This window comes from Gobius niger (genome assembly GCF_951799975.1).
Source record: "Gobius niger genome assembly, chromosome: 7".
NCBI lineage: Eukaryota > Metazoa > Chordata > Actinopteri > Gobiiformes > Gobiidae > Gobius > Gobius niger.
In genome coordinates, this window is record NC_136858.1 from 31,194,425 (window position 1) to 31,221,134 (window position 26,710).

Here is a 26,710-nt window from a genome sequence, read left to right on the forward strand (position 1 = left end):
GAATGTGAAAATATCGACACAATATTCCTTAAACATATGTCGCAAAGTAATCGTTTCCTGTTTTTGGTTCAAGGCTCAATTTGTGCCACGTGACTCTGGTATGACCTGCGCTCACCCCCTCCGCTCGCTACCGTAGGTGCTCCTATAAATTTCACTATAGACAGGTTGTGATATAGGGCTTTTGGCAAGGCACACGATAGTCTGCTGTGCCGTAAATAAAGTTCAATCATCTATGGTTTCCAAATGTGACCTGATGTCCTCGTTTAGCCCTGGTCTGACCCTGGTTTAGTCCTAGTTAGACAAGGGTTTGGATCTACTGATTTATTCTGCCTTCACATCGGATCGGCATTATGGTCACAAATTGAAAATTGCACATGAATGCCCACTGGGAAACAATTTTGATACCAAAGTGTCCGAGATGACAGAGAGCAGCCAATTGTTTTGAGGTCATACTCTTATTTAGCTTTCATAATTTAGATCAGTGTTTCCCAACCAGGGGTACGGGGATCCAAGGGGGTACGCGAGCACTTAGCAGGGGGTATTTGGAAATATTCTTGATAAAAAAACAAGGTGAAACTGAACAGGATTTCAGTAGTATTTCCGATGATCATTTGCAGTAAAAAGAGTGTTTTTGCTTTTAAGTTTTAACACAATACACAACTAAATACTGAATCAATCGGAGTTTAGAGGATAACTTTATAATACTTGGCTGCACCTTAAGAGTTTAGGGGATACTTTGAGTAGAAATTAAAGACTCAACGGGTGCAGGAGACAAATACGGTTGGGAACCACTGATTAGGGTAACATCTTTATTTCTTAGAAAAAAAAAAAGTCAAACTTCCTATGCTTTACAGATGAAAGCAGATGCTGTAGCAGTTCAGCAGTTAGCAGGCTATTTTCTCATATGAATTCTCTCCAATGCAGCGTATTCCAGTGTGTTTTCCACTTTGTAACGATCACAAAAGCCTTTGAACACAATGCACTTGTTCCCATAGTACATGAAAGCAGCTTTAGCTCCTGCTCATAGTTTAGACGTAGCATAGACTGGTTTAGAAGGTTTAAATACCTTCATAACACTTTGTTTACTTCTGATATGGTCCAGGTTAAGCCATTGTACAGTTTTAACTTATACCTGTTTCACAATAGCCCTGATTGTCAACAAAAAATACTTTTTGCTTGTCCTGGTTTTGTAATGATAATAGTTTGGTGCACAATTAGACCTCACTTAGTTTTTATTTAGACCCAATTGACCCCTGGTTTGACTCTGCATGTTTGTCTTTATACTGCTCCATTTGCTCGACGGACTTGCACTGACAATTTAGACAAGAAATTTCGACTAACACTTCAGACTGTGTTGTTCCGAGGTGTTACTATGCTGTAAACACCTCGCGAATCGCTGCTAAACTGCACAGCGCAAATCATGAATGTCTGAAATCCGTTCTAAGAATCAACAGCGTCTTCTTGGCTCCGGTGACGCGCGATTGCAGTACAGATGGGCCGACGACGGCGCACGCTGCGACCCGCCATCTGTGCGATGCATTTTTCCTCCAAAACGACACATTCTTGAAGCGCGTCGGAGACATGTGGCCTCGAATGTGTTACAACTGTAGCCACTGAGAAGCCCTCGAGATGTGCGAGCTTCTATTAAAAAACACCGGGGATATTTTTACAGAGCACAAGACTCGGGCGTGATGCTGTTTGGGAATCAGGACTCGCTTTGGGCATGACTACGCTTTCTGAATGTTTGCTTGAATGTTATTGTTCGGGAGAATCGCCTCTGGTGTGGGATAATAGAAGTGAAACCACAGGTCAGTTGACGATGAGCAAAAACTGCCTTTGTTTTAACCTTTTTATTGTTAGCTTCATATGTCACAAATGTGTTAGTCGGGAACACTTATCCAAGCCCAGAGTTCAACTTATCAACAGGAAATTTTCAACAATGTAGCTTGTAAAATATACTCTTTTACACTGCTTTGAGTCTCCAGAGTAAACAACTTTTATCTACCTCCCTGCTGCTAGTTTCTCTTTTCATTGGCATGCTCCTCTGACGTCATTTATGACCAGAGTTGCTTCACCGCTGTCCCTTCTCCGAACAGCTGACTTCCTCATGTCTACCCCCCTCGCTCACCCCCCCGTCCAGTGTTTTCTAGGGTTCCTAAAGTGCAACTCATCTACTTCCTTATCCCTCTACAAATCTCTCCCTTCAAGATAAGCCTGACTGGTTACTGGCGCTGCGGCCGATTGAAGTGAGAGGGGGGAACATCTCAGAGGTGAACTTCCCCGGACTTAACGAGACCACCCCTGAGTCTGGCCGTGTGTTTTCCAAAGCAAGTAAAAACATACAGAGCTCTTAGTTGAATTGTTTTAGTCAAATTGAAACAAAACATGCTAGTCAACTGTTTAAAAATACTGAAATCTATCTGCATTTTGTAGTAATCAAAGCTTTCTGCCCGTGTCTCTTCAGGACATACTCAGCCATTATGAGCGAGCTGAAGCCAAGACTGTCTGGCTTTTAACTTTTTCTTTCAAATGCACAGACTTGATTCACACGGAATACACTGAAGTCTAACACTCGGGGGGACTGAAACCACGCTAGCTTCAGACCTTGGATGCACGAGGAGGATGAAGAGAGAAGAGAGAAGGGCAGGAGAGGAGAGAGGAGTGGTGAGATAGAGGAGAAGTAGAGAGGAGAGGACAGACCCCAGGGCTCTATGTGAGTTTTCTTGAGGCTCAGGTAAACGCATAAGCACTGAGCATTGCCTGAAAACTTAAAACCTAAGGAATGGAAATTAGCCACTGTATTGTATTTTGGAGTCAGAAAATAAGCTGGCATTGCTTAAATGTGAGCCACTAAGCCTACATTATTACATGACAGATTTGCGTAAAATGGGCCGTGCATCTGCAGTACAAAGATGAAAGAAGTCGACAGGCGTTACTCAAATGTCTTGCTTTAGGTCCGGTGCGGATACTGTATATAAGCAACTATTGCAAAGGGATTAAGTCCAGACCATAGACATATTATTAATAGACCGTCATTACTCACTCCTCCCCGTTTGACAAAATAACTACTTTCAAGGGGGAAATTTAATTCTAACTAACCCAGCGTTATCACAGGAGGAATATCGAGCTGTAGAGAGTTTAAGAAAATCAGAAACCAGGCTTTAAAGTTGTTTTTAACCTGTCTAAGGTGCAATGCATTCCAATGGGACACTATATGGCGGTACTACAACAATGGCGGCCCCTCGTGTCGCCGTCACAAAGCAGGGCAGCCAGCGGTCATTGGTCCAGACCGATATTAATTTGGAAAGTGGGTGGTCGGGCAGCAATTAGCAATGCAAACATCATGTCACCTTTGCTATTGCTGTAAATATGATGCAAACCAAGCAACACATTTGGGCGGCAAGTGACAAAATGTCTAGAAGTTTTACATTAACTACTGCACCCTAAAGTGGGCTCTTTCAGTCTTTTAGAATAAATGCACAAATGATTGTCCAAAAATAGTCCAAATGGTATTTTCAAAGTGTTTGTTGACTGTTCATTTTCCATCCTTGCTAAAATGATGAGCTGCCAAAGGATACTTCAAAAGGACAAAACTAAATATTGAAACTCACTCACTAAAAAAAAAAACTTTTGACTTGCCCTAAGCTCTTTGAAGGGAACTGGATATTGGAGCGCATGCACAGATCACATAGTGTTGATACAATAGGCTTCTTGCACTAGATTCATGAACATGCCCAACAGTGATGGCCCCAAAGCTGCTGAAGGGGGGGGGGGATGAATGCTGCGATGTGATTGGACGGTGCAGTGACGCCTGGGAGCAAAGTAAACACATGGATTTGAACGTAAAGATAAAAGGAAACACATGTATCTGGTGTCTGTAACTCATCAGAAGAGCCTCAGTGGGAAGACGTTAAATGCACCATGAACTCTGCAACCTCCGTTCTCACAATAAAAAGGCAGTGGTTCCCAAACTGTGGCTCAGGGCCTAAAATTATCCCAATAATACATGGGTTATGCGATACTAGGGGTCTCCTGAAGAAATGGGCTTCAAACTGTGGCAAAGTACCAGATACTAAAATAGATGAAAGTATTCTGGTTAAAAGGAGGGCATGGCATTTTTGATGAAAATAAAAATGTGAGTTGATTTACTCTTCACGGGTTTTTCACATTGAAAGGAGTAGAGAATAACTTAAAATCCATACCACAACTTGAATTTTGCTCATACAACCTTCTTCACTATATGTTTTGGGGCTTTGGACTGCAACAAAAGTGTGCATTTTGAGACACTACCCCCCTTTGCAAAGTCGGGGAACCACTTTCTTAAACCAACAACAGACACAGTTCATGGAGTGAGTGCAGGCCGATACCTTTAGAAGAAGAGGAGCTTGGTTGTTTCTTGTTCAGGGCCCGTAGACCCTGCAGCGGGATGTCGCCCCCCTCCAAAACGCTCTTGTAAATATGGCGGTCGCATTCTGGGGCGGCCGGCTCGGTGGGGGACGAGCCGCGGTCCTGCTCCACCTCGTTCAGTCCGGATTTGCTCGAGGAACTAGACACAGGAACGCAGACACGTAATTAAACACTTTCATTCATTTACAGTACAGGGGTTTACAATGCACACAGGGCCAGGACAATAGGATAATGGGCTGTCGTATGGAGCTTATTTAGAAGAAGAAGGTGGTTAAAATAGTGTGGGTGATCGTCCAGTACTGGGATTGACTTTCTCTAATGCTTTTGTTGTCCTGATTTGGTTCTGATCTGTGGTTTATCACAGATTATGAGACATTTAGCGTTCTAAAGACAAAACCTATGGGGCTAAAGTTATGGGATAATGAGTCTATTGAGAAAAAATCTATAAATGCTGCTTCTGTCAGTCTACCCCAGGGCATGTGAGGCTATTAGGTAGTTTAACAGCACGGGTTGTGAATGGTAAAACTGCCCTGTCTGAAGTGCTTTGCGTAAAACTTGCTGTGCAGGTAAGATTTCCTTCTCCTTTGAACTTTTACACTTTAAAATCAACGTTTTAGTCTCCTGTGCTTAAAAGTGCATCCAAAAACCACAATGTTTGTCTATAATTGAAAAAAAAAAGCAACAATAATGGTCACCATGTTCCTCTCATTGCACAACAGCGGGTCATGCTCCGTGACCCTGTGACATTAGAGGCTCATGATTATAAATAGGCCAACGGTTGGGTCATGTAATGATGTGAAATACACAATAGGGAGAAAGCAGCGAACTGTTCAAATATGAAATGCACAGATGAACAGAGGAGGCGTCACGAGAGGCGCTACAGGAAACAAAAAAAAGAGTCGAACGAGGAGGTATCCGGGCAAGACTCACAGCTCATCTTCTATCCCTACTATTGTTCTGACTAATGTCCATTCGCTGGAGAATAAGACAGGTTATATTCGCCTACTACAATCTTCCCAGAAGATGGTGAAAGACTGTTGTGGAGCGGAGGGAGCTGCAGGAGGAAAAGGAAGGAGGAGGTGAAAGAGCTGACCAGTGCAGGACACCATGCTCTGAAACAGGGACAAACCCAGGAGGTTTCAAAGGAGCACTTTCGGCAGTACTCTGGTTTCCCCCACCTCCAAAAACATGCTGGTCAGGTCGGCTCATAATGGCGACGGCAGAGTCGCAGCGGCTCAGGACTAACTCAACATCTGAATTTCGTTGTACATTTTTTACAATTGTACAATGACAAATCAAGCACTTACTTACTACTAATGAGGCATCTTGCAAATTGATTTCCAAATGTAGGTCAGGATCCATATGCAATCACACTGTATATTATACCATCAATATAATCGAAACTAAAACATTTGCTTGGGGGCTGGTCAATATGGCAAAATAAAGAATGAAAAATTCAGATTTCCCTTTTCGTATTACTGAAAAAAAACAAATATGGCTCTACAATGGACCTTCCAAACAAACAACAACAACTCAGTACCATTTACCACACTCAGTACCATTTACCACATGACAAAATCAATTTCATTCAATCACAGTCCGAACGCGGTGCCAAGACGGCCACAGGACTGTGATTTGATTACACAGCCCTTGTTTGCCACCTAATAATTGGCCACCGAATTTACAAACACTAACAGCCAAATAAGAAGCAGAAACACCACCATCTGATCCAAATTAAACCAACGTGGGCCAGCTCTGCCTGCAGCAGCGTGGACCTCCGTAATCCCACACAGAAGGAGCCAGACAGGAGTGGGAGTTTGGGAAAGTTTCGAGGGGCTGATGTCAGGCTAAAGCTAGCGCAGATACCTTGGCATTCCTGGGAGGCTAGCGGGACACGGGGCCTATAAATATTGGCGAGAGCATTCCCACATGGAGTGACGCGCACCTGCAGCTCTCAGGTTCAGCTCTTTCATGTGCCGATCTATTTTTATGGATAAACACAGCCGTTAAAGTGACAGAGGCGGCTTGACGGGACGGGACAGCTACACAAACGTTTAAGCCGTCCGTACAGGGAGCAGGAAGTAAATGTGTTTTTACAATCGCGGAGTATAGCCGTACCGGGTTTCACGAGCTACGGATACGTTACTGTGAGCGTGTTAAGTCTCAACAAGGAGCTCTTTCATAGAGGCCTGGAAAAAATGATGGGAACTGCTGACTGCAAAGGGAGGGCAGTCAAATCACAGTTAAAGAAAGAGAAGCGTGGCCAAAGAAATCAATGGGCCTGACGACTGTGAAGTGGACTGACTTAGCAGAACATTATGGTGACTACGAGAGGCGGGAAGTTATGTAATACAAATGTGACAACAGTGATGTAGCTGGGTCGAGATTTTTCGAGGCCAAGTCACTCTCAAGTCATCGTTATTCATGTCCGAGTCAGAAATCAAGTCACTTAGGACTTGTTCAAGCAAAAACCAAGTTCAAGTCTTCATTTTGCAAGTCCAAATCCAAGTTCTGAAAGTGCAATAAACTAAACTCAGAGTCTGAATCCAAGTCGAGTCACTCTCACCAAGAAACATTTTATCTCTTATCTCTAATATCTATCTTTAGGTGCAAAACACTACAATTAACACCCATTCAGTTTGAACTTTGCTGCTCTAATGGGATTTTCCAAGCTTGTAAATTATATTCCCAGTCAAGCAACAATAACACACAGCATGTGTTTCCAATATACCCCAGCCTTAGATTCAATTATGCAACTTCGTGTGGCTATTTCATCTACACATTTCCATATAATAATAATCCCGAGGGGGAAGTGGCTACTGGGACGTCCCATGCTGATAAGTCCACATGTGTTTTGCATTGCGGTATCAAATATTGTCCCGTGGAAGCCTCTCATTGCAGCGGAGCCGAAGGGGAAAGACATCCTGCTCCCGACATGTGCTCCTTTGAAGGAAGTGCCTTTATGACCCGAGGTTTCCTTTGAAAACAACCCATCAGCTTCCTTCATCAAAAAGCCACTTCTCCCTCTAAAATTAACACAAATACGCCACTGCGACGAGGACTTTGAGGTTGCCTTGGTTCCTCTCATGATAAAAGGCGAAGAAAGGAGTATTGACCCACAAAAATAAACAAAACGGCAAAAAAAACAAAACAAATGCTGGATCTTCCAAATTAGAAAGCATTGACCTCCGCCAAAGAAACCTTTCTGTTCACAATGGTAAACATTTAGAGCTGGACCTTTCTTTTGAGGTATGAAACACTACACACTGTATACTGTAAGCAGGATTTTTGTGATAAACTACGTCGAGCAGTCCTAGTGCAGTGGTTAGTGCTCATGGCTCACAGCTAGAAGGTCGGGGCCTTTCTGTGTGGAGTTTGCATGTTCTCCCCCTGCCTGCGTAGGTTTCCTCCGGGCACTCAGGTTTCTCCTACCACTAAAACATGTACAATAGGCCAGGATGAATGAGAGTGTTTGAGAGTGTGAGTGGGGGACAACGGATGGAGATACAATCTGGCGTGGTGTGTTTACATCATAGAGGTGTTCATTAACAGGCACAACAATACTACTACTACTACTTCTACAGAACAAAAACAAAATATCAAGCATCAGTTTAAATTACTTGAATATTGATCTTGTTTTGAGTGGTTTTCACTCATTTAGACCTTTTCCTGATTGGACCAAGTTTACTTTGCTTGTTTGCAGACTTTTCTCACTGGTTCTGAGCTTGAAATAAGACAGTGAAACTGCCAAAGGGGCAAGTGTAATTTTCTTACCCCCATTGGCAAATGAATGAACCCGAAATAAAGGCAAAATGTGTTGAAACAAGTCCGAAACACCTCAGAACAAGTGAAATAATCTAGGTCAAGTTCCCGACTGAATATTAACTAATCAAAACAACTCAAATCTAAATTATTACGCTCAATTTGAGACATTTACTTTAATCTAGATATTAATTTTCATTCATTTTGGCGTGTACTACTGTGACGCAGGCTTTTAAAATGCAATACAGGTTTCTCAAAGTGCTACTACGCCTTCTTACACTTGCATTGTGCATTGAGTTGACAAGCTTCTCGAACACTGAAGTCATGCACTGGATACTGGTTTGTATTGTAGCCACAGACGCGAGCGAGGCTGCCATTCTGCGCCATCTACTCCGGCTGCAAACAAACACCAACCAACAACTCACTCACTCAATCCATTCACACAAGCAAAGCAGTCTTCTGATTGTAAGACGACCTACTCTGTGCAAACTCTGGCCCCAAACCACCGCACAGACGGTGACTGTGAGCTACTGCCCCGAGGCAAACGGACCAGAATATGTCTGCCTATCCACGCCAACATCTCCACTCACTCACCAGCACTTTCCCACAAGCCTGATGGGTAAAATGTCTTGCACAAAGACACAGCAGCAACAGCAAAACCCCCCAAATTATATACATAAACTTCCCTCCTTAACACATCTTTTCCACACCTGCCATAAACCTTTTCCACTGCACCATGAGGTGAACTTTCCTCAAGGCCTCGGGCTGTGCGTGTGACATAATGGCTGTAGCAGATGGAAACTGTTGCATTGTGGAGAACGGAGGCAAAGGTTTTGTTTTCGCTGGAGCGGGGGATTACACCGGGCACCGCGGCGCGCTCCGAAATTCCGCGCATTTTATGACACAAACAAAAATAGCGGATGTAAATCTCGTCAGACCAAACAAAAAGATCAAAGGTGCTAAAGGGCTAAGCGCGTTTCACCATTCATCCTACTGTGTTACCAGCGCTGCCTGTGTATTTATATCCGTGCGCCGCGTACTATTTGAAGATGACAACAGTTTGGATGTGGTTTAAAACTTCATCTGGCCGTGGTTCCGTCCTGACATAGTGCAAGTTCCATCAATTTCTCTCACAGCTATAGGCGTTAGATTAGCGATTTATGCTTAAAAAACGATATTGAGTCCACTATGTGCATTTTTAACATGTCCAGGAGCACTGACATTTGAGAGAAGACTGAAATATGAACTGCTAAACAAATCACATGAACATCACACTACATGTTTATAGAGATTTAAAGGTTCATCAGGATTTAAACATAAGACCCCATGTAGATAAATGTCCAACTATTCACTTGATTCAGTTCTGGTTTGGTCTAGAGCTGATCTAGGGGCTAATGTTGTCCTGGTTTAGTCCTGTGTCACTCTGGCTAAGCCCTCTATTAGTTTTCGGTGACTCCAGGGTCGGATCTGCCTTATTCTGGGTTGAACGCTCGACTAGCCCAATTCATCCCTGGTCTGCGCCTCGTCTAGTCCCGGTTTTGGTTTCGAGCTTAGCCCCAGGTTTAGTCCTGCCCATGTGTTCTGATGCACAGTAGGTCCATTCAACAGCAGGTAAGGTTGTTTTTTTTGCAGCGGCTGCGCGGCTCTTGTCACTCATCCCGGCGTGTCCCTATGACAGCCAGGTTAGTGCTTTAAATAACAGAGCAAATAGCAGCCACAACCCACCCCCATAAAAACAGCATGATACAGCTTAGACACGGGACACATTGTACTGCTGTTTTTTCCAAAATTAACCCGAGCTCCTCAGGATATAAGGGGTGCTTTGCTGTGGGCAGCGAGCTACACATGCAGGGGAACAATCTATGGATGGGGTGGAAAAATGTAAATAAAAATAAAAATGAGGAAAGAAACACTTACTATTGCAGATCGGAGGATGTGTCCAGGGGGGTGAACGAGGGGGCACTCTGCAACAAACCAAACAAAGAAGTCATTGATAGATCCACTAGGAAGGTTCCCACAGCTAGGAGAAAAGCATTAGCTGTAGCTGGACAGGAGCGTCTCGGTGCGCGTCTATGGGCTAAATGTTGTGGCTAGCGGGGGGTCCTAGCTGTTCCCTTCTGGACCGGTCACTGGGAGTGTTTTGGCTCGCATGCAAGTTGGGAGGGAGAGGGAGAGAGGGAGGGAGGGGGGGGGAAACAAGCGGTAGGTAGGTGGAAGGGAGGTTTAGGAGGAGGCTGGTTAGGGAGGCAGCCAGAGGAGTGGAGGAGAGAGACGGGGCGGGAGGGAGAGTGGGCGGGGTTTGGGTAGCAAAGGGGGGCGGGATTTGGGGGGGGGGGGGGGAGCGATCGGCCAATACGGGCGCGGAGAGAGGCGAGGGTCTATTGTCCGGGGCTGCTTTTTGAGGCGCTCTCATTACCAGCGAGGCAGACCGGGGACAATCAGCCAGCTGGTGGAGCGGGAAGGCCGAATTACAAGACGTGCAGACGCTAAGTAATGAAACGGCAATGCGAGGATGGAGCCACGGTGCAAAGAAAGGAGTAAAATGTGTTAGAAACAAGACGAGGACACAATATGAGCAATGAGAAAGGGAAAAAGGGAATTTATTAGTGGTCAATTTAAGACAATATCTAGTTATTAATTATTATGTATAAAGTCTTGACTTGTTATTAAAAAGATATACAGCATGTGCAAGAGCAGGGGTTCACAAACTGGCTGGGGACCCCATTACATAAAGTTATCCCCTCTCATCCTACTTTTTAAACATTTTAAAATCACCTCTTAACCCCCACCTGAACTGAGCACATTCTCTCCAGTTTGGCTTTAGCTAAATCGAAAAGCTTCTTGAAAAAAAAGGGTCAAAATAGCGACAAAAACAAGGATGAAAACGCAACAAAAAGGTGACAAAAATGTGAAGAAAACGTGACATAAAAGCGACGAAAAATGATGTTAAAAAGCCACAAAAAGTGCGACAAAAAAGGACAAAAACGGACATAGAAGCAACAAAAGAGCGACAAAAACATGCCAGACAAGCAACAATAACAAATTTGACAAAAGAGCGACAAAAACGTGACAAAAGAGCGACAAAAACGTGGTAAAAACGATGAAAAGCAACAAAAGCCAATGGAAAACACATAAAAAAAGAGACAAAAACGCTTCAAGCATGTGACAAAAAGCTTTTAGATTTGGATAAAGCTGCACTGGAGAAATGCGCTCGGCTCAGGCGGGGAATAAAACATGCAACATGTATTTCAATTGTTTATTTTTGATAATTGAAAGGATCCCCCCCCCTCTCAAGGGCTCCCGACCTACTGTACTAGAGTGTGCAAAACCTTCAATATTCTGCTTACAAAATAATGTCAGTCACCGCAGTGTGTATGTGTTAAGAATTTGCCAAACAAAATTAGTGCATATACCATTGGTCTAATTTGCATACTTATACAACAGAAGTGTGAGAAATGTTTAAGTCGAGGAGCTGCTGATTAAGAATTTATGAAGCATCCAAGGCAACAAGCAACAAAGTAGATCCGCCTGATACAGAGGGTGAAATATACGGTCATGTTGTATTTTGTTCTAGAGGCACTTAAAATGATCTTATGTTTTAGGACAGTCCAGTGAGCTGCCAATTTGACAATCATAATATTGAACTGCTCAGACCACAATAACACGATGGTTTCCAAAAGGCATTCCAAGACACTGACACTTTCAAAATAATAGACCGACCAAAGCCTTAAATAAAACTGCGGTCGAGTCAATTGGGCAAATCGAATTCCTACAAAACCAAATAGCATTGACTTTACTGTGGGTTAAGTTTATATTCAACATAGTTATGACCAAAACACCAGAGATTTAATGTTGGGGGGACAACGACAGTATCTTCTGGTGTTCTGACAGTAAGAGTTTTGTAATGATAGCCATAATTTGTGTTTACATTACAGGAGTGTCCCAACTTTTTTCATCATGGGCCGCCATTTAGACTTAACCCCTTACCCCGCCTTAACCGAGTGCATTTTCTCTAGTTCAGTTTTACCCAAATCTACAAGCTTCTATTTTTTCAGCACATTTTTGTCACCCTTTCATCAGTTTTTGTCACATTTTTCTTAACATTTTAGTAATTTTTCATCACATTTTTCTCACTTTTTCGTCACATTTTTGTCATTTTTTCATCAATTTTTTTGGTCACTTTTTCGTCACATTTTTTGCATAAATTTTTTGTCATTTTTTGGAAATTTTTTGTAACTTTTTCGTCACATTTTTGTCACTTTTTCATCAATTTTTTGTAACTTTTTCGTCACATTTTTGTCACTTTTTCATCAATTTTTTGTCATTTTTTTGTCACATTTTCGTACATTTTTTGTCACATTTTCGTAAATTCTTTGTAATTTTTCATCAATTTCTTGTCATTTTTTCATCACATTTTTGTCACTTTTGCTGCTTTTCTGTTGCTCTTTTGTGACTTTTTCATCCCCGTTTTCATCTTTATGTTGCTATTTTGACACCTTTTTTCAAGAAGCTTCTGGATTTGGTTGAAGTCGAACAGGAGAAAATGTGCTCGGCTCAGGCGGGGGTTAAGAGGTTAATGCAGCTCAGACCCACTGAAAAATGTTACTTTCTGAGGTCATAATTATGTAGAATTACTACATTTGCAGTAAAAAGCACTGATGTGTGCCAATTCAACAAGAAGCTTGAGGGCCTCCAAAAATCGGGCCGCACTTTAGGCACGGCTGGTTACATGATGGGGCGATCTTCACTTACAAAAGTTGTTTACTTTGGTTGTGCAATGCAACATAAGAGCTGCATGGCCTTTCCATACTGTACTTTAAGATGCAAGTTCCTCTATGTCAACAAGTGGGCAAAAACAAAGCCAGATTGCAAAAGATTCACTCTGCCAGTCAAAACAACTCCACTCCTTTGAGCCAATTTGACGATAAAAACATCTTGTCATTGTCCCATTGTTTTGCATTGCGTGTATGTGTTGTGCATGCCTATAGTGGGAACATTATCATAAATCACCCGGAAGCCTTAAGTCCCCGTGTCCCAGCCCTATAGCCCTGTCCCGCGACTTCCACACAGCTGTTATTTTGGAGCGGCTCTTGTGTCCCGAACAGAAGGGGTGGCCACTCGGTGAGGTAGCAGCCCGGTAGCACATTTTGAATGGTTTAGACTTCCGCCTAATTTTAGCCCACTGTCTCCGCTGCTCGCCTCTCCTGCCGACGTCACGGAGGGTAAAAATAACACAGACACTGGCACCGCGAATAAAAAAAAAAGCGCAAGTGTTGTTTGCAAATAGTGTTGCACAATCCCCCGCCACGCCAGCCAGGCCGTCCCTGCCGCTAATGCCCCCGCTATACCCCCCCCACCCACCCCCGGTACACTTCCACAATGTCGAGCCAAAAAACACTTCTCCCCTCGCGCTGATGACCAGACAAGGAGCATTCCCACCGGCTCATCTCGCCACCGCCGCATGCTTCCACGCTGAGTTGCCGGGGCAGGATGATCGTTAATAACCCAACTCTTTCCGACGCCTTATCTCTGTTGATACGCAACTAGTCTAAACAAAAGCTCCCGCTGGTTAAACACATTAATGACAGTGTGCAGGAGTTGCTATGAAAGTAAGTAACAGATTTTAGTGCAGATTAAAGTTTAAGTTTTTCAACAGAAAGTTTCCTATTTTATCACCGTATTTCCACATGGACGTAAAGCGTGACACAAGACCGAGGTGTCACTGTGAGACCGTACTGTACATCAAGACCATGAGCCAGTCTCGGTTCTATCCTTGGAAAGGTCCCCCTCTTCCTAAGTTACTTCGGTCGACATTAAACCCTTCAACTTTGTTTCACCCTTTCGTCATAAACTTGCAACTTCACCGGTGCAACATCAGCCTCATCCTGTCAAATCATCTCCACTTTCTATGTGCCCCAAAGGGAACATTCTCTGCATTTGACCTTTCAGAGGCAGAGTGGGTGACCTCTGTGCAGCATCTAGGTAGTTGGGCTCCAGGTCAGTATCTTGCAAGAAGATTGGGAATGCAAGTGACGACGCAGCATGGTAGCAACATGGCAACAGACGGCAAAAATGAGTCTCAAGTGTGCATTATTATCATCATTTGTATTGACACTCAGTCTGCAGCTTTTCTGTTTCGTCTGAAAATGATGCCAGTGCACACCCTCTATAATTGTGGAGGTTTGGCCACGAATCGAACATGGAAACTTCTCGTGGTTACGGTAGACAGCAGTACTTGTTTTTAGTTGTAGCTGGAGTTATCAACAGCAGAAATTGTTGAAGATTCTTGCAGTAATAAAGCCCGCATGGTTGGTTTTCTCAAGGGCTCCATTACCTATACCATCATCCTAAAACATGTACAATTCCCCAGCTCGGTACAGTGTTCTTGACCATGAACTTATACTGCAGCTCAAGATCCAGAGCTGTGAATATTGGCAATAGCTGCAAAATTACTGTAACGGCCTGTTCACTGGCCTCTCTAGACGAGCTATCAGACAGCTACAGTACATCCAGAACGCTGCTGCTCGAGTCCTGACTAGAACCAGGAAATACGACCATATTAGTCCAGTGCTCCGGTCTCTGCACTGGCTTCCTGTCACTCAGAGAATAGACTGGGTACATCTTTGACATGTTACAGCCGTATGAACCATCTCGGGCCCTGAGAACTTCAGGGAGGGGTCTCCTGGTGGTTCCCAGAGTCAATAATAAACACGGTGAGGCTGCGTTTCAGTTTCATGCAGCTAAAATCTGGAACAGTCTTCATGAGGACGTGAGACAGGCCTCAACTCTGACAATGTTCAAATCCAGGCTGAAAACAGTTCTTTTTGCCCGTGCATATGACTGAAAGTATTTTATCTGCACTCTTGCCTTTTACTGAAATTGATTAATTTTATGTTGATGTTTTTATTGATTCTATTTCCTTTCTTGTATTTATGCAACTGTGAAGCACTTTGAGTTGCCTTGTGTATGAATTTTGCTCTACAAATAAACTTGCCTTGCCTTGCCAAACAGGTAGTGGCGGCCATATTTGGAAAGTCATTCATAACCATCCAGCATAAGCACCTATCTTCATATAAGAGCATTAGTCTGGTCCGTCTGAAGTCTGCTCTATTTTAAGTCTAATGTTCCATGTCAGTGTCATTGAATAATCTGGAACTCTTTCTTGCGCTATCCCCCCTCATCCACTCTTCCGCCCCCCCCTCAAACCCCCCCGCCCCTTTCCCGATCTGGGACAGGGGACAACAGGCTGACACCCCTGGGGTAATGGGGCTTATAGAGTCAGAGCCTGCAGTGGAAAGTAAACAGGAAGCAAGCTTGAGGGCCTTATCTTGGTCTTAGGAATGTCATCCTAATGTGCTTATTTACAAGACCTCGACACTTTATGAACTTTTCTTTATTAAAAAGAGGTTTTGTTTTTTAAAATGTGTGTCACTGCATACTTGTGTTGACCCATTACATAATACAATGGACCTAATAGGATGAAGAGAATGAGAGTAGTGTGAAAAGTACTGAAAGTTATCAGTGATAGACTGATATAAAAGAAGATGGGGGACAGGTTGATGCAAATTAACATCTGCAGCTCGAGTCCTGACAGGAATCAGGAAATTGTCCCATATTGGCCCAGTGCTCAGAGAAAACACTATAGGCAGCTGCTTGTGTGCATTAACGTCAATGTAAATGATTGTTTTGGGTGCCTTCTCTGGTAATTCTTTGATTCAATAATAAAACTAATGAGTGCGTCCTTATAATTGGTCCCTTCCTGTCCCGGGCGCAGTCTGTATCTCTGTATATGGCCACAGGCTGCAGCAGTGACTCAGATCTGCAGCGATGACTCTGTTTGTGTAGAATTCAGACACATGTTTCCAAACAGGTGTCCCCAGCCACTCACCGGAGCGGCGTGTGAGCCTCATATTCAGAATAACTATCTGGAGTAGGTCACTGTAACACGAGGCCCATTCTTTCCAACGCCTTATCGGTGCTGATGCGCCACATCAAAACAACATCTTCCCACTTGTCCCAAATATGGATGACTCGAGAGTAAAGGTTATTGCAGGGTTTATACAGGTAGCAGGAAGTCAAATTTAATGCAATCCAAATACTTCATTTTTAAGGCCACAAATAAAAAAGATCTAGGCAGAATTTATTTTTAAAGATTTGGAAACATTCAATCAAACAGAGGAATTAGGGGATTTTTTTTTCATCTAGAAGCAAATTGGACACATCAGGAAACTTTTAATGAACAAGATTGTGGATCATTTCAGCCAAAATTGCAGCTGAATGTTTTGCTTTAGACCAGAATCTTACAAAAAAAAGACAAACTTACCCAGGAAAAATAGTGAAGTTAAAGTTATTATTCAAGAAGTTTAGATAGAATGATTTGATTGATTAGGCCTCGCGGAAACCCTGTTATTATTTGGCTTTCAGAGCAGAACCAAACACAAAACATAATGTAAAGCTTTTCCATAACAGGACCAGGTCTAAACTATACAAAATATATATAAAAACTATACCAAGGGTCTAAACTCCAACTAAAACAAGTTCTATATGAGAACCAGCCCAAATGTAAATAAAATGAAAATGAAAATGATTCTAAAGTGGCTTTTCGGTTACATTATATAAACAACAACCGTGATCTGACCATTTTAACTTGTGCATAACTAATACAATCAGTTATTCTTTAACAGTTTTTCATAAACTTATTGGGCTACTTCAGGTGATCCAATCATAGTTTCTGTCCCAGCCTCGGTTAGCTGCCGTTCGCATTATGCTGACGCTAGCACAACAAACTGTTGCTGCCGTGGCATTTTGAGCGGCGATTAAAAATACATTTGCGGAGGTTAAACTAGCTAAATTTCTCCAGGTTCTGCGCTTCAAAACGAGGTGCAGCATGTCCATCTTCTCTGTGGTTTAGTTGGTGAAATTATAAAAGGTTTAAAAGAGTGAAAGCCCAAAAAAAAAAAGAGCCAACTATCGGTTCAGTAACAGATAGGGCTGCTCGATTATTGAAAAAATAATAATCACGATTATTTTTGTCATAATTGAGATCACGATTATTCAAACGATTATTTGTTGCCTTTAAAAAAAGTCTATATTTATTTTATTTATTTATTAATCAAAACACTATGATGATGTTTTATGTTTTCTGGACAGTCATAAAAGTACAAATGATTTCACCCTGTTTCACACCTGCCCCCTGCTGGCCAGCCCTCACACCGGCGCAAGTAAACTGAGCAGCGCGGCCTGATGACATCATCACACAGCGCTGTTTGTTTTTATGTCAGACAAAAGCATGAGCCATGGCACGTGAAAAGCGAAGGGAAAATAATCCCAGCGCCATGAAATAAGCAAGTCTGCTTTGAAAAAAAATTAAAAAAAATTATAATCGAGTTTTTGCGATTATGCTAATTTTGTAATCGTTTACTGTTATAATCGATTAATTGCACAGCCCTAGTAACAGATATTTGTAGCCAATACCCGATATCTTATTTTTTCCAGATTGGGCTATGATGTTGGATACCAGTATTGGATCGGTGCATGCCTAGTAGTAGTAGTAGTAGTAGTAGTAGTAGTAGTAGTAGTAGTAGTAGTAGTAGTAGTAGTAGTAGTAGTAGTAGTAGTAGTAGTAGTAGTAGTAGTAGTAGTAGTAGTAGTAGTAGTGGTTGTGTTTTTGTTTCATCTGGTCAGGACAGTGCATATCAATTAACACGAGACTCATGCATGTAAACACTGCACGCCGGATTGCAGTCATGGGCTCATTTCCTTCTATTGTCCCTCAGTCGAGTCGCACAAGCTCTCATTCATTCTGGCTCATTGCACGTTTTTTGAGTGGTAGAGGAGTCCATAGTACGGGGAAGAGAGAACATGCAAACTCCACAGAGAAAGGCCCCGCATGCTTATAGGGATTGAACCCAGGAGCTGCCACCTTGCTGCAGCAGTAACATGGTGCTGTTATACTCCTTGCATAACGGCGCCCTGACTGGAGGAGCAGGCGACTTCGGCAGCGCCCCAGCCTGAGAATGCCTACATGTTATACCAGTTGTCAAAGTAGTCATGCACGAGTATTAGCTTTTGCGGCGCGAATAACTCCCGCACCTTTGCCTCAGTGACCATGTGTGGCGATAGTGCGGTGCGTCAGCGCGGAGACCCAGATGGAGTCACTCAGCCTGACTGCAGCTATGGCAGGAATCCCCCTCTCACACGTCCACTGACACACATGATTAACGGTTAGTGTCACAGTGTATGGTTTTAGACACCTCTGAAGTTATTAATATTAATCGAGAGAGGGGCCATTACTGTAATTATATCCACGCGTCAGTCACAATATTGGGTGACTGGAGGGCGGCTCTGGGAAGATGGGAAGTGACGGAAAGCTGCGAAAGGCCAATAGTCCACCGCAGAGTCAGAGAGGCATCAGAAGGGACAGTTAGTGCTGATGTCTTAGTCATGAGGGCGGCTGGTCCGTCTGCCAAGTCACACAGAGTGGCCTAAAATATATCCAACAACTTATGACGAATCATCGGAGAACTTGTGGGTTCCAAGAGGTTTCTTTTTTTTAATTAATTGCTCAAATATGTCTAACTACACACAATCAAGCATTTATAAAGCATGGATAGTTATTTAATCATTACAAAAAAAAAGTGTTGCTCATTGCCTAAAGCTCGTGCCTCACAGCAAGAATGTCCCAGGTTCCATTCCCGAGCCGGGTGGGGCCTTTCTGTGTAGAGTTTGCATGTTCCCACCATGTCTCCCTACCACTAAAGTACAATAGGGTCCAATCTGGGGCCAGGACTCCCCCGAAAAAGAGACTGGTAGGACTGTTTTGGTAAACCTCTTAACCCCCACCTGAACTGAGCACATTTTCTCCAGTTTGGCTTTACCCAGATCTAAAAGCTTCTTGAAAAAAGCGTAAACAAAAACGAGGATGAAAATGCAACAAAATCCACAAGAGATCGACAAAATAGTGACAAAAAAGCGACAAAGCAAAAATGTGCTTGAAAAGCAACAATACAACAAAAAAAAGGGACAAAAAGGTGACAAACATATGACGAAAAACTCAACAAAACAGCGACAAAAACGCTTCAAACATGTGACATAGTAACAGTTACAATAGATCTTAAATGAGGTGGTACATTGCTACTCTCAAGTCGAGAAACTTTTAGATTTAGCTAAAGCCAAACTGGAGAAAATGTGCTGGGTCAAGGCGGGGGGGGGGTAGAGGTTAAATAAAGGTCAGGTAAAAATAAAATAAAGGACAACCGAATGATTATGGAAAGCTTTGTTTTATAAATGACAAACTAATTATTAACAAATGCTCCAGTGTGATCAACTTCTTTTTATTCTGTTCAAAAAGTTATCATTAATTTGAAGGTAATATATCACGATATACGATATTGTTCACTCTAACGTTATTAGATCAGGCTGAAACATGATTGAAGAAAATGCATTGAACTATCTTAAAACACCCCATAATCGGCAATAAACATGGAATATGATGTAACGTAATTTGTTTAAGTTAAAAATCAAAGTTTTACAAAGAAAAAAGTGGGAAAAAAAGATTAATAAACACACCAACGATACATTTTGAGGCCATAAATATTGTTCATTGAGCGATAAATCGATATAGTAATTTTATATTTATTATAAACGTTATAGTCCGGCAGCTTGATCTTTCCCAACCATTAAAATGAAACTAGATCTTTGAAGGAAAGGATCAAAGTAGGAATCTTGCATTGTTTTATTGTTTATTTTAACCTTCGAGCTGTGTGATTGGGAGGACCCCATTGCTTTAAGTTACCAGCAGCTTGGGCAGATCCTTCCCAGACATAGTTCACACCGCGGAATATTTCGGATGCTTTCTCCTCGACGACACTCGAACTAAAGCTGATACTCAAAGTGATTTAACAGTTACAGATCTTTTAGCTTCCAAGCTTCAAGAACAAAAGGCAAATGTTATTTCTCTTAACGTAACTTCAATAAATCTCAAAACTTGGACAATGGCAAACATTCCTCCAAGATTCCCGGAACTCAACCTTGTGAGAGCGCTTTTATTTGATGTAATGGAGTTATGCTTGGGTTAGACTCAGTCCACCAGACACATTTTTGGGGTGAAATGTTGATTCCTAGAAGCAGGAGAGCAGATTTGTGTATTATTTCTTCTAAGTTGAAAATGAGGAGAATGGGAGAACTTAAAGCAAAGGAATTTCATGCTGCGAGTGGAGCAGCTATTTGGGTTGTGGGGGATGTGCTACTCATCTATGCCGTCTAGCTCATTTGCATATCTGAATATCCATACCCATTGGTCACTTTTGCTTGAATATTGTGTACAAAGCCAAAGCGAAAGGTGGAATTATGATGAGTCTTGACAGGAAACAAAACTATTTTGCCTGACTCCGTGTGACGCCATCTGTAATTCAGCCTTTCCTTTGAGCTCCCCATTGAGAAATACTACCACAGCCCTCCATCACATGCAGCGCTGTCACCAGACATGGATAAAGTAAAACTATTTACCGCACTCAAGTAAGAGTAACGTTGCTTTAAGATCATTTTACTCATGCACAAGTAAAAAGTAGTGGCCCAAGTATTTCATAGTATACCATTAAAACATATCAAAATAAATCATTATGAAGAATTAAAGCAGAACTAAACAACTAATGCACGTGTCGTAGCATGTTGCGTTTTATTTTACTAAATAAAAAAATAATAATTTACTTTTAGTAAATACTACGCTGATAGAAAAGACAAAGAGAGAGAGGGATATTGTACATCCAATTACACAATGGAGATCTTTTTTTTTCACTCAAACTTGGCTGTAAATACTGCTAAAGTGGCGCTAGTCCGCATTTAGCTTTGCCTGTTAGCCTGTTAGCTTCTTCTTCAAGATTCTATGAGTGTGTATTGCGCCTCTGACCCGGAGGCAGGAAAGTTGCAAGCATTAACACTTGTATTACCCCCAGAGGGACTACGAAAAGGATTTATTAAGGTAAACAAGACACTTAGTTCTGCTTTCAGTAAACAAAATACATCTAATTTCCACATCAAAATGAAGATTTGTCACTTAAAGATTAACTCAGTGTGAGGAGTTACTAAGTGTGCATGCAGATACTTCATTATAATATTACCTAAAAAGCACTGTACATGTACTTGGGCAATGTAGCTGGGGACTACCCTCCTCTGGCTATAGGCACTACAAATATAGCACCCACTGGTACTTCCTAACTGTAATTTCAGATGCCTTTATAATCATAGCGCAGGACAGCTTTTACATTTTCTGATAACAAATGTGTATCTGTGACTTCAATCAGACACTTAAAGGGAAAGTAGGAGAGTCTGGATGGCTAGGCTACTAATTTGGGTAGGCATACTTGATTTTCAATGAAGGATTGACTTGCCCTTCCTTTAAAACTCTCCATAGAGAATTTAAAGCCTTATTTCTTCAACACAACAGCAGACAAGGAGTCGAAAACTCTGAGAAGTTAATCAACGCATAGCTTCTTCTGATGAGCCTTTAAGTCACGTACGCTGCTACTCTCCATTGAGAAACATTACAGCCCTATCTCCTCTATGCAGCCAGACGGAGCGAACTCTGATACGTCAATCAAGCCCCATTGAGCCACAGCGTCTGGCCAGCTTAAGGTCACATGCTGCACATTCCTCGAGCAGCTTTGGAAGTGACTGTGACATTAACCAGGAGCCAGGCATCAAGGCGAGCTCAGCGGGCAGGCATCCACCAAGTCGCCTATATACTTACATAAAGGCATCTACCCACAGGCCGGGTCTCTGGACTGGGACACTAGCTCACTGGTTGTAACCTAAAATGATACAGTTCCTGCTTCTAAAAGTGCAAGACAGGTAAAAAATGGTGGTTCTCAGGCTTCTTAGACGGCCAAGGGTCTATTGCGATTCATAACCAATCAGAGTCAGAGCCAAAGTCTCCAGAGCCAAAGCTTGTAACAGGATTCACTCCCAATTATTTTGCTTTTAGTCGTGTTCTGTTCGAATGTTATGTCATGTAAAATGTATGTGTCTACATTTTTATAGTTTTTGCCCCCATGAAGTTTTTTATAGTCATTGTAGATTAAGATACCTCTATTTGCTATCTAACTGTTTGCACATTTCCTGTCTATCCTCCTCACTCTGTGTTTCTGAGAGCTGAATGTATCAAGTGAATATCTCCATTGTTAGATCATTAAAGACTTATCTTATCTTGACTTGAGGCAGTTGTCTTAAAATTTGTTTAAAAATGTATGGGAATAAAGCGTAAGAAATCGATTTGTAACTTAAAAAGATAAGATGAGACAAGATAAGACTTTATTGTTCCCCCAATGGAGAAATTCACTTGTTCCATCAGCTCTCAAGAAACACTCAGGGGGGGGTGTCTTACAATGAATATACAATTTTAAAAGGGCAAAATATATATGTAATGTAAGTACTATTAATGCCACTGCACAAGGGAATCAATAGGAAATGTCTTTATTGTCTCTGTAGTGTAACAAAGATGAAATGATTCATTCATTTCCATGTTGAAATACTGTGTGTAAAAGTAAAAATCTCCCTCACACTGACTCACTCTTGTAAAGTTTATTGCTGCAACGTTTCAGTCAAACTGACCTTGGGCACTCTTTCCTTGTAAACAATGCTGGAATACTGAAAATGATTGGATTTACCTTTGTTCTATAAAAGTCAGCCATAAATTAAGACTTTTTTTTCCCTTTTTTTTTTTTGAAAAAGGTGGTTCCTTTGTTCAAATACTAAGAGAACAATGAATGACTTTGTTCTGTTGTAAATGTTCCACATCATTCAACTGATCGTCAGCATAAAGAACATAAATTGTAGAAATAAAATGTTGAGTAGGCTCTCAGTCATCCAGGAATTTTCCATTGGAGACCAAACAATGACATGCCTATTGTCGACCAAAGCTATTAGGTGGATTTGAGATCAAATTTATCACTGGTTTAGTTTTGGTTAAGATCTAATTTGATTATAGTTTGTTCTTGATTTAGTGCTATCTGTTTACTGGTTCAAAAGTCCAGCTTTAGTCTAAGTTTTCTCTGTTTTACCGTTGATTTCATTCACAAGTAGTTTGTATATAAATAGTTTGTTTCCACCTTCCACTTAAGGTTTTATCTAGCTTGTTTCTAATGTAATAACAGCTAATGAACCTATTGTTGATTATAATAATATATAAAACACAATAAAAGCAGGTTATACCAAGGACTAGATCTGGTGTGCCATGTTTATTTTTCCTACCGTGCAAAATCAGATGAACTAAATTGGCCAACATGAGAGTAAAATGTTAACAAACAAAAAAGAAATCGACCAGTGTTTGGCAAGAGACCATTAAGTCAAGCCCTGCTGGTTTAATCCAGGTCACGGACATGAGCGTTCAGAGAGACTTTTACAAGCGTAACATGTATCCATACAGGCTGGTGTATTTCGGCCTGGGACATTAGCTCATGATTGGTGCCGCGGACGCTGGCTCAGTCTTGCGATACAGACAGACATTAAACACTGCAGCAGCATTCGTCTGGTGCCGATTTAAAGAGGCCAGGCTTGGATTTGAAATGAAACTAAACACTCATCTCTTTTCTGTCTGTCCCCGTTTGGAAAGCGTCCTAAACTCATGTGGTATAAAACAGGCAGCGGTTATTTCTGATCCGGAAGTTCGTTTGGACTTCGGCCTCTGTGAGCATAATGCGCGATGAGTGAAGGATCACACGACTCATGACACGCGCTGTGGACGATAAGTAAACTAAACTGGTGCTGAGGGAACTGGGCAGGGTCCGAAAGCAACAATCTGATTGGTCCCTTTCAGAGCTGGGTATGTGGGTGGACAAATATGTACTGATGTAAGAGTAATGTCACTTTATATCATTTTAGTCAAGAGGAAGTTTACAGGAGCCAAATCAACAATAGAAACTGATATTCTGGATCAATTCAATTCTATTTTGATAACTTATAACTCAAAAGGAAAATCCAGCCGTGTTGAACCTAATCATCAGTGGTGACAAGCTACAATATCGGCCTACACAACAATACCAATGACTTCTGACAGCCCTGTGTAGAAATGTCATCTGAAACCTTTCACTATAATGTTGTCTAGACCAGGGCAGGGTTTCTACAGGAGACAGCAAGTCAAATGTTATGCAAATGCAAGAAAATCTTGGGCATGTTTCCTTTTGTAAAATGTGTAAACATTCAATTAAAGAGAGGAACGATTTGATATTCAAAACCAAATTGGAGACCATGGGAAACTTTTTTTGTTTTTGACCAATTCACACAAAAAAAAACAGTTGAGCGATGTCATTAAGCAGGTTCTGTCTCCAAGGGAAAAAAAAGTTTTCTAAATGACTTTTATGGCCTTCATTTTGGCATAATCCATTTAAAGGGACTAGATGGAATTTTAAAAATGTTAAAATTATGTATATTCTTCCCCATACAGGATCCAGTCATGTCCTAATGTGTAGAATGAGCCGAGACCTATTCACCGCAACTGCCACTGAAATCCTGCACCAACAATCAAAAGCTGTTATATAACTCGGGTCCGAAGTGCCGTCATGCACGAGCTTAATATAGAGACTGCAGTTATACGTTAGACCTGAGGTGGCAGTAGTGAGTATAAAAATGACAACTTGCATGCTTGCATCTAGTCCCTTTAATTATGTTTAGTGCCGCGCGGAAACTCTGCAGGCATTCCCAAACTTATCAGTCTGTGACCCCGAAAATCACCCAACCAACACCCCCCCCACAGTGAAATTTAATTAGTATTTATAATAAATTAAGGCGCACAACATTTAAAAATCTGGTTAAATGATGTTAGTGTGGACACTGTATTTTGACATTAATTTTGCTCAAATATGCCATTTTAAATCAAAATAAAATAAAATGTCAGAAATCATCTTGCGACGCCCCAGGGGGTCCCAACCCCCACTTTGGGAACCACTGATCTGGACATACACTGTGCAAGCTATCTAAAAAAATGGGTCCAACTTGAATAGGATGAAAAATGTTTAATTTCTCAAGAATTAGCTTAACATTTGATTAAAACAGTTGCCAAAACACTGCATTTGAGGGTGAAACTGCGCTGTTGTATTGTGAAAGTCAATCTTATACAGCCTAAAGAATTAACACGTAAATCATGTTAAAATAATTGCGACAATAAATCTCATGTCACTTCGATTCTGGCTTTAAAAAGGCACCTGTCAGTTCATTTGCATAGAGCGATGCAGTTAAATCGGGGGGGTAAAAATAGCTTCCATTAACCTCTGTTAATGGGACAGTGACAGTCAGTTATCTTCCTCCCGTGTGGCAACAGATTATTCATGTCAGGGTTTAATGTGCATTTCTCCACATGGTATTATGAAAAAGTTCTTATAGACAGAGACAGGTTGTTTGGGGTTGACATAGATGTTATCTCATGCAGTAAATGATAGTAAGCTGCCCCTGATCAGACAGCGCCCACTTACCGCTTTGTCAAAGTCCATCTCTGAAAAGAACTTATACCAGGGCTCATTCTCTAAATCTATCGCGTCGGGGCTTACATCCCGAGTCTACAGGGGCATGGCACAGAGGAGGAGGAGGAGGAGAGAGACAAGAGACACAGTCAGACAGATGAGGACAATCTGTGAAAATGATCATGGAAACAGCAGAGTGTGGCAGCCAAAGGAGTTACATGAGTGATACAGGACAATGAGAGCATTTTTGTTTTTTAGAGTCATGAATGATTTGGAGTGACGATATGGATGGAAGGAGAGATTTTGTGACAGCCCTGGATAAGTGAGAGAAAGTGGAAAAATAAAACATGCCACTAGAGAAAAAAAAACAATGAAACAAAGCATTGCATTTATCCAACCCCATAAGACACATTCAGCAGATGGCCATTTGGAAAGAAATTACGAGCAGTGCATTGTATGGCCGTATGATCAGGCTAATATTCACAAACTAAATTAAATAAAAGGGAAAAAAGTGATGTTGTGTTAGTTCAGGTTCACCCCCACTTTAACACATTTTTTATAGCTTTACCCAAATCTAAAAGCTTTTTGACCTGAGACCTTACAGCCTATAGGCCAGTGTAATGCCTCATTTGAAAGCTAGAAGCTACAAAACTCATTTAAAAGGGGCTAGATGCAGGTTGGTCATTTTATACTCACTACTGCCACCTCAGGTCATACGTGTAACTGCACCTTCTGTATTAAGCTCGTGCATGACGGTAATTCGGACCCAAAGTAACAACTTTTTGAGTGACAGTGCAGGATTTTTGAGGCAGTTGTGGTGAACAGGTCTGAGCTCATTCTACTCAATACTTAGTATTAACATTTTTAAACTCCGTATAGTCCCTTTTAAGGAGGGGTATTATGCAAAATCGACTTTTTCAAGCTTTACATCATGTTATTATGTCATTCCCTCATTAAAAACATGCCTGAAGTGTTGCCTTGGCACATTCACATATTTTTGAGTAATCTGTAAAAACTCTGATGGCAGCCATTTTAGGGATAGGTTTGCCTGAGTCCTCCTAGGAACGCCCCCACCTCCTGGAGACGCCTCC

The 26,710-nt window shown here is 41.8% G+C and overlaps 1 protein-coding gene across 6 annotated transcripts in view; it reads right to left on the reverse strand.

Annotated features, from left to right (window-relative positions):
* Positions 1-26,710, reverse strand: part of sorbs1 (sorbin and SH3 domain containing 1) — a 99,164-nt gene that overhangs the window by 26,738 nt on the left and 45,716 nt on the right. For 5 of the 6 annotated variants that reach the window (XM_079560572.1, XM_079560571.1, XM_079560573.1 and 2 more), the window contains 3 exons: positions 25,632-25,715; positions 10,087-10,133; positions 4,368-4,546 (listed from right to left, as the gene is read on the reverse strand). In XM_079560572.1, coding sequence (XP_079416698.1) covers positions 4,368-4,546; positions 10,087-10,133; positions 25,632-25,715 — 310 coding nt within the window. The remainder of the gene's footprint in view (positions 1-4,367; positions 4,547-10,086; positions 10,134-25,631; positions 25,716-26,710) is intronic. The other variant, XM_079560570.1, reaches the window with a different exon arrangement.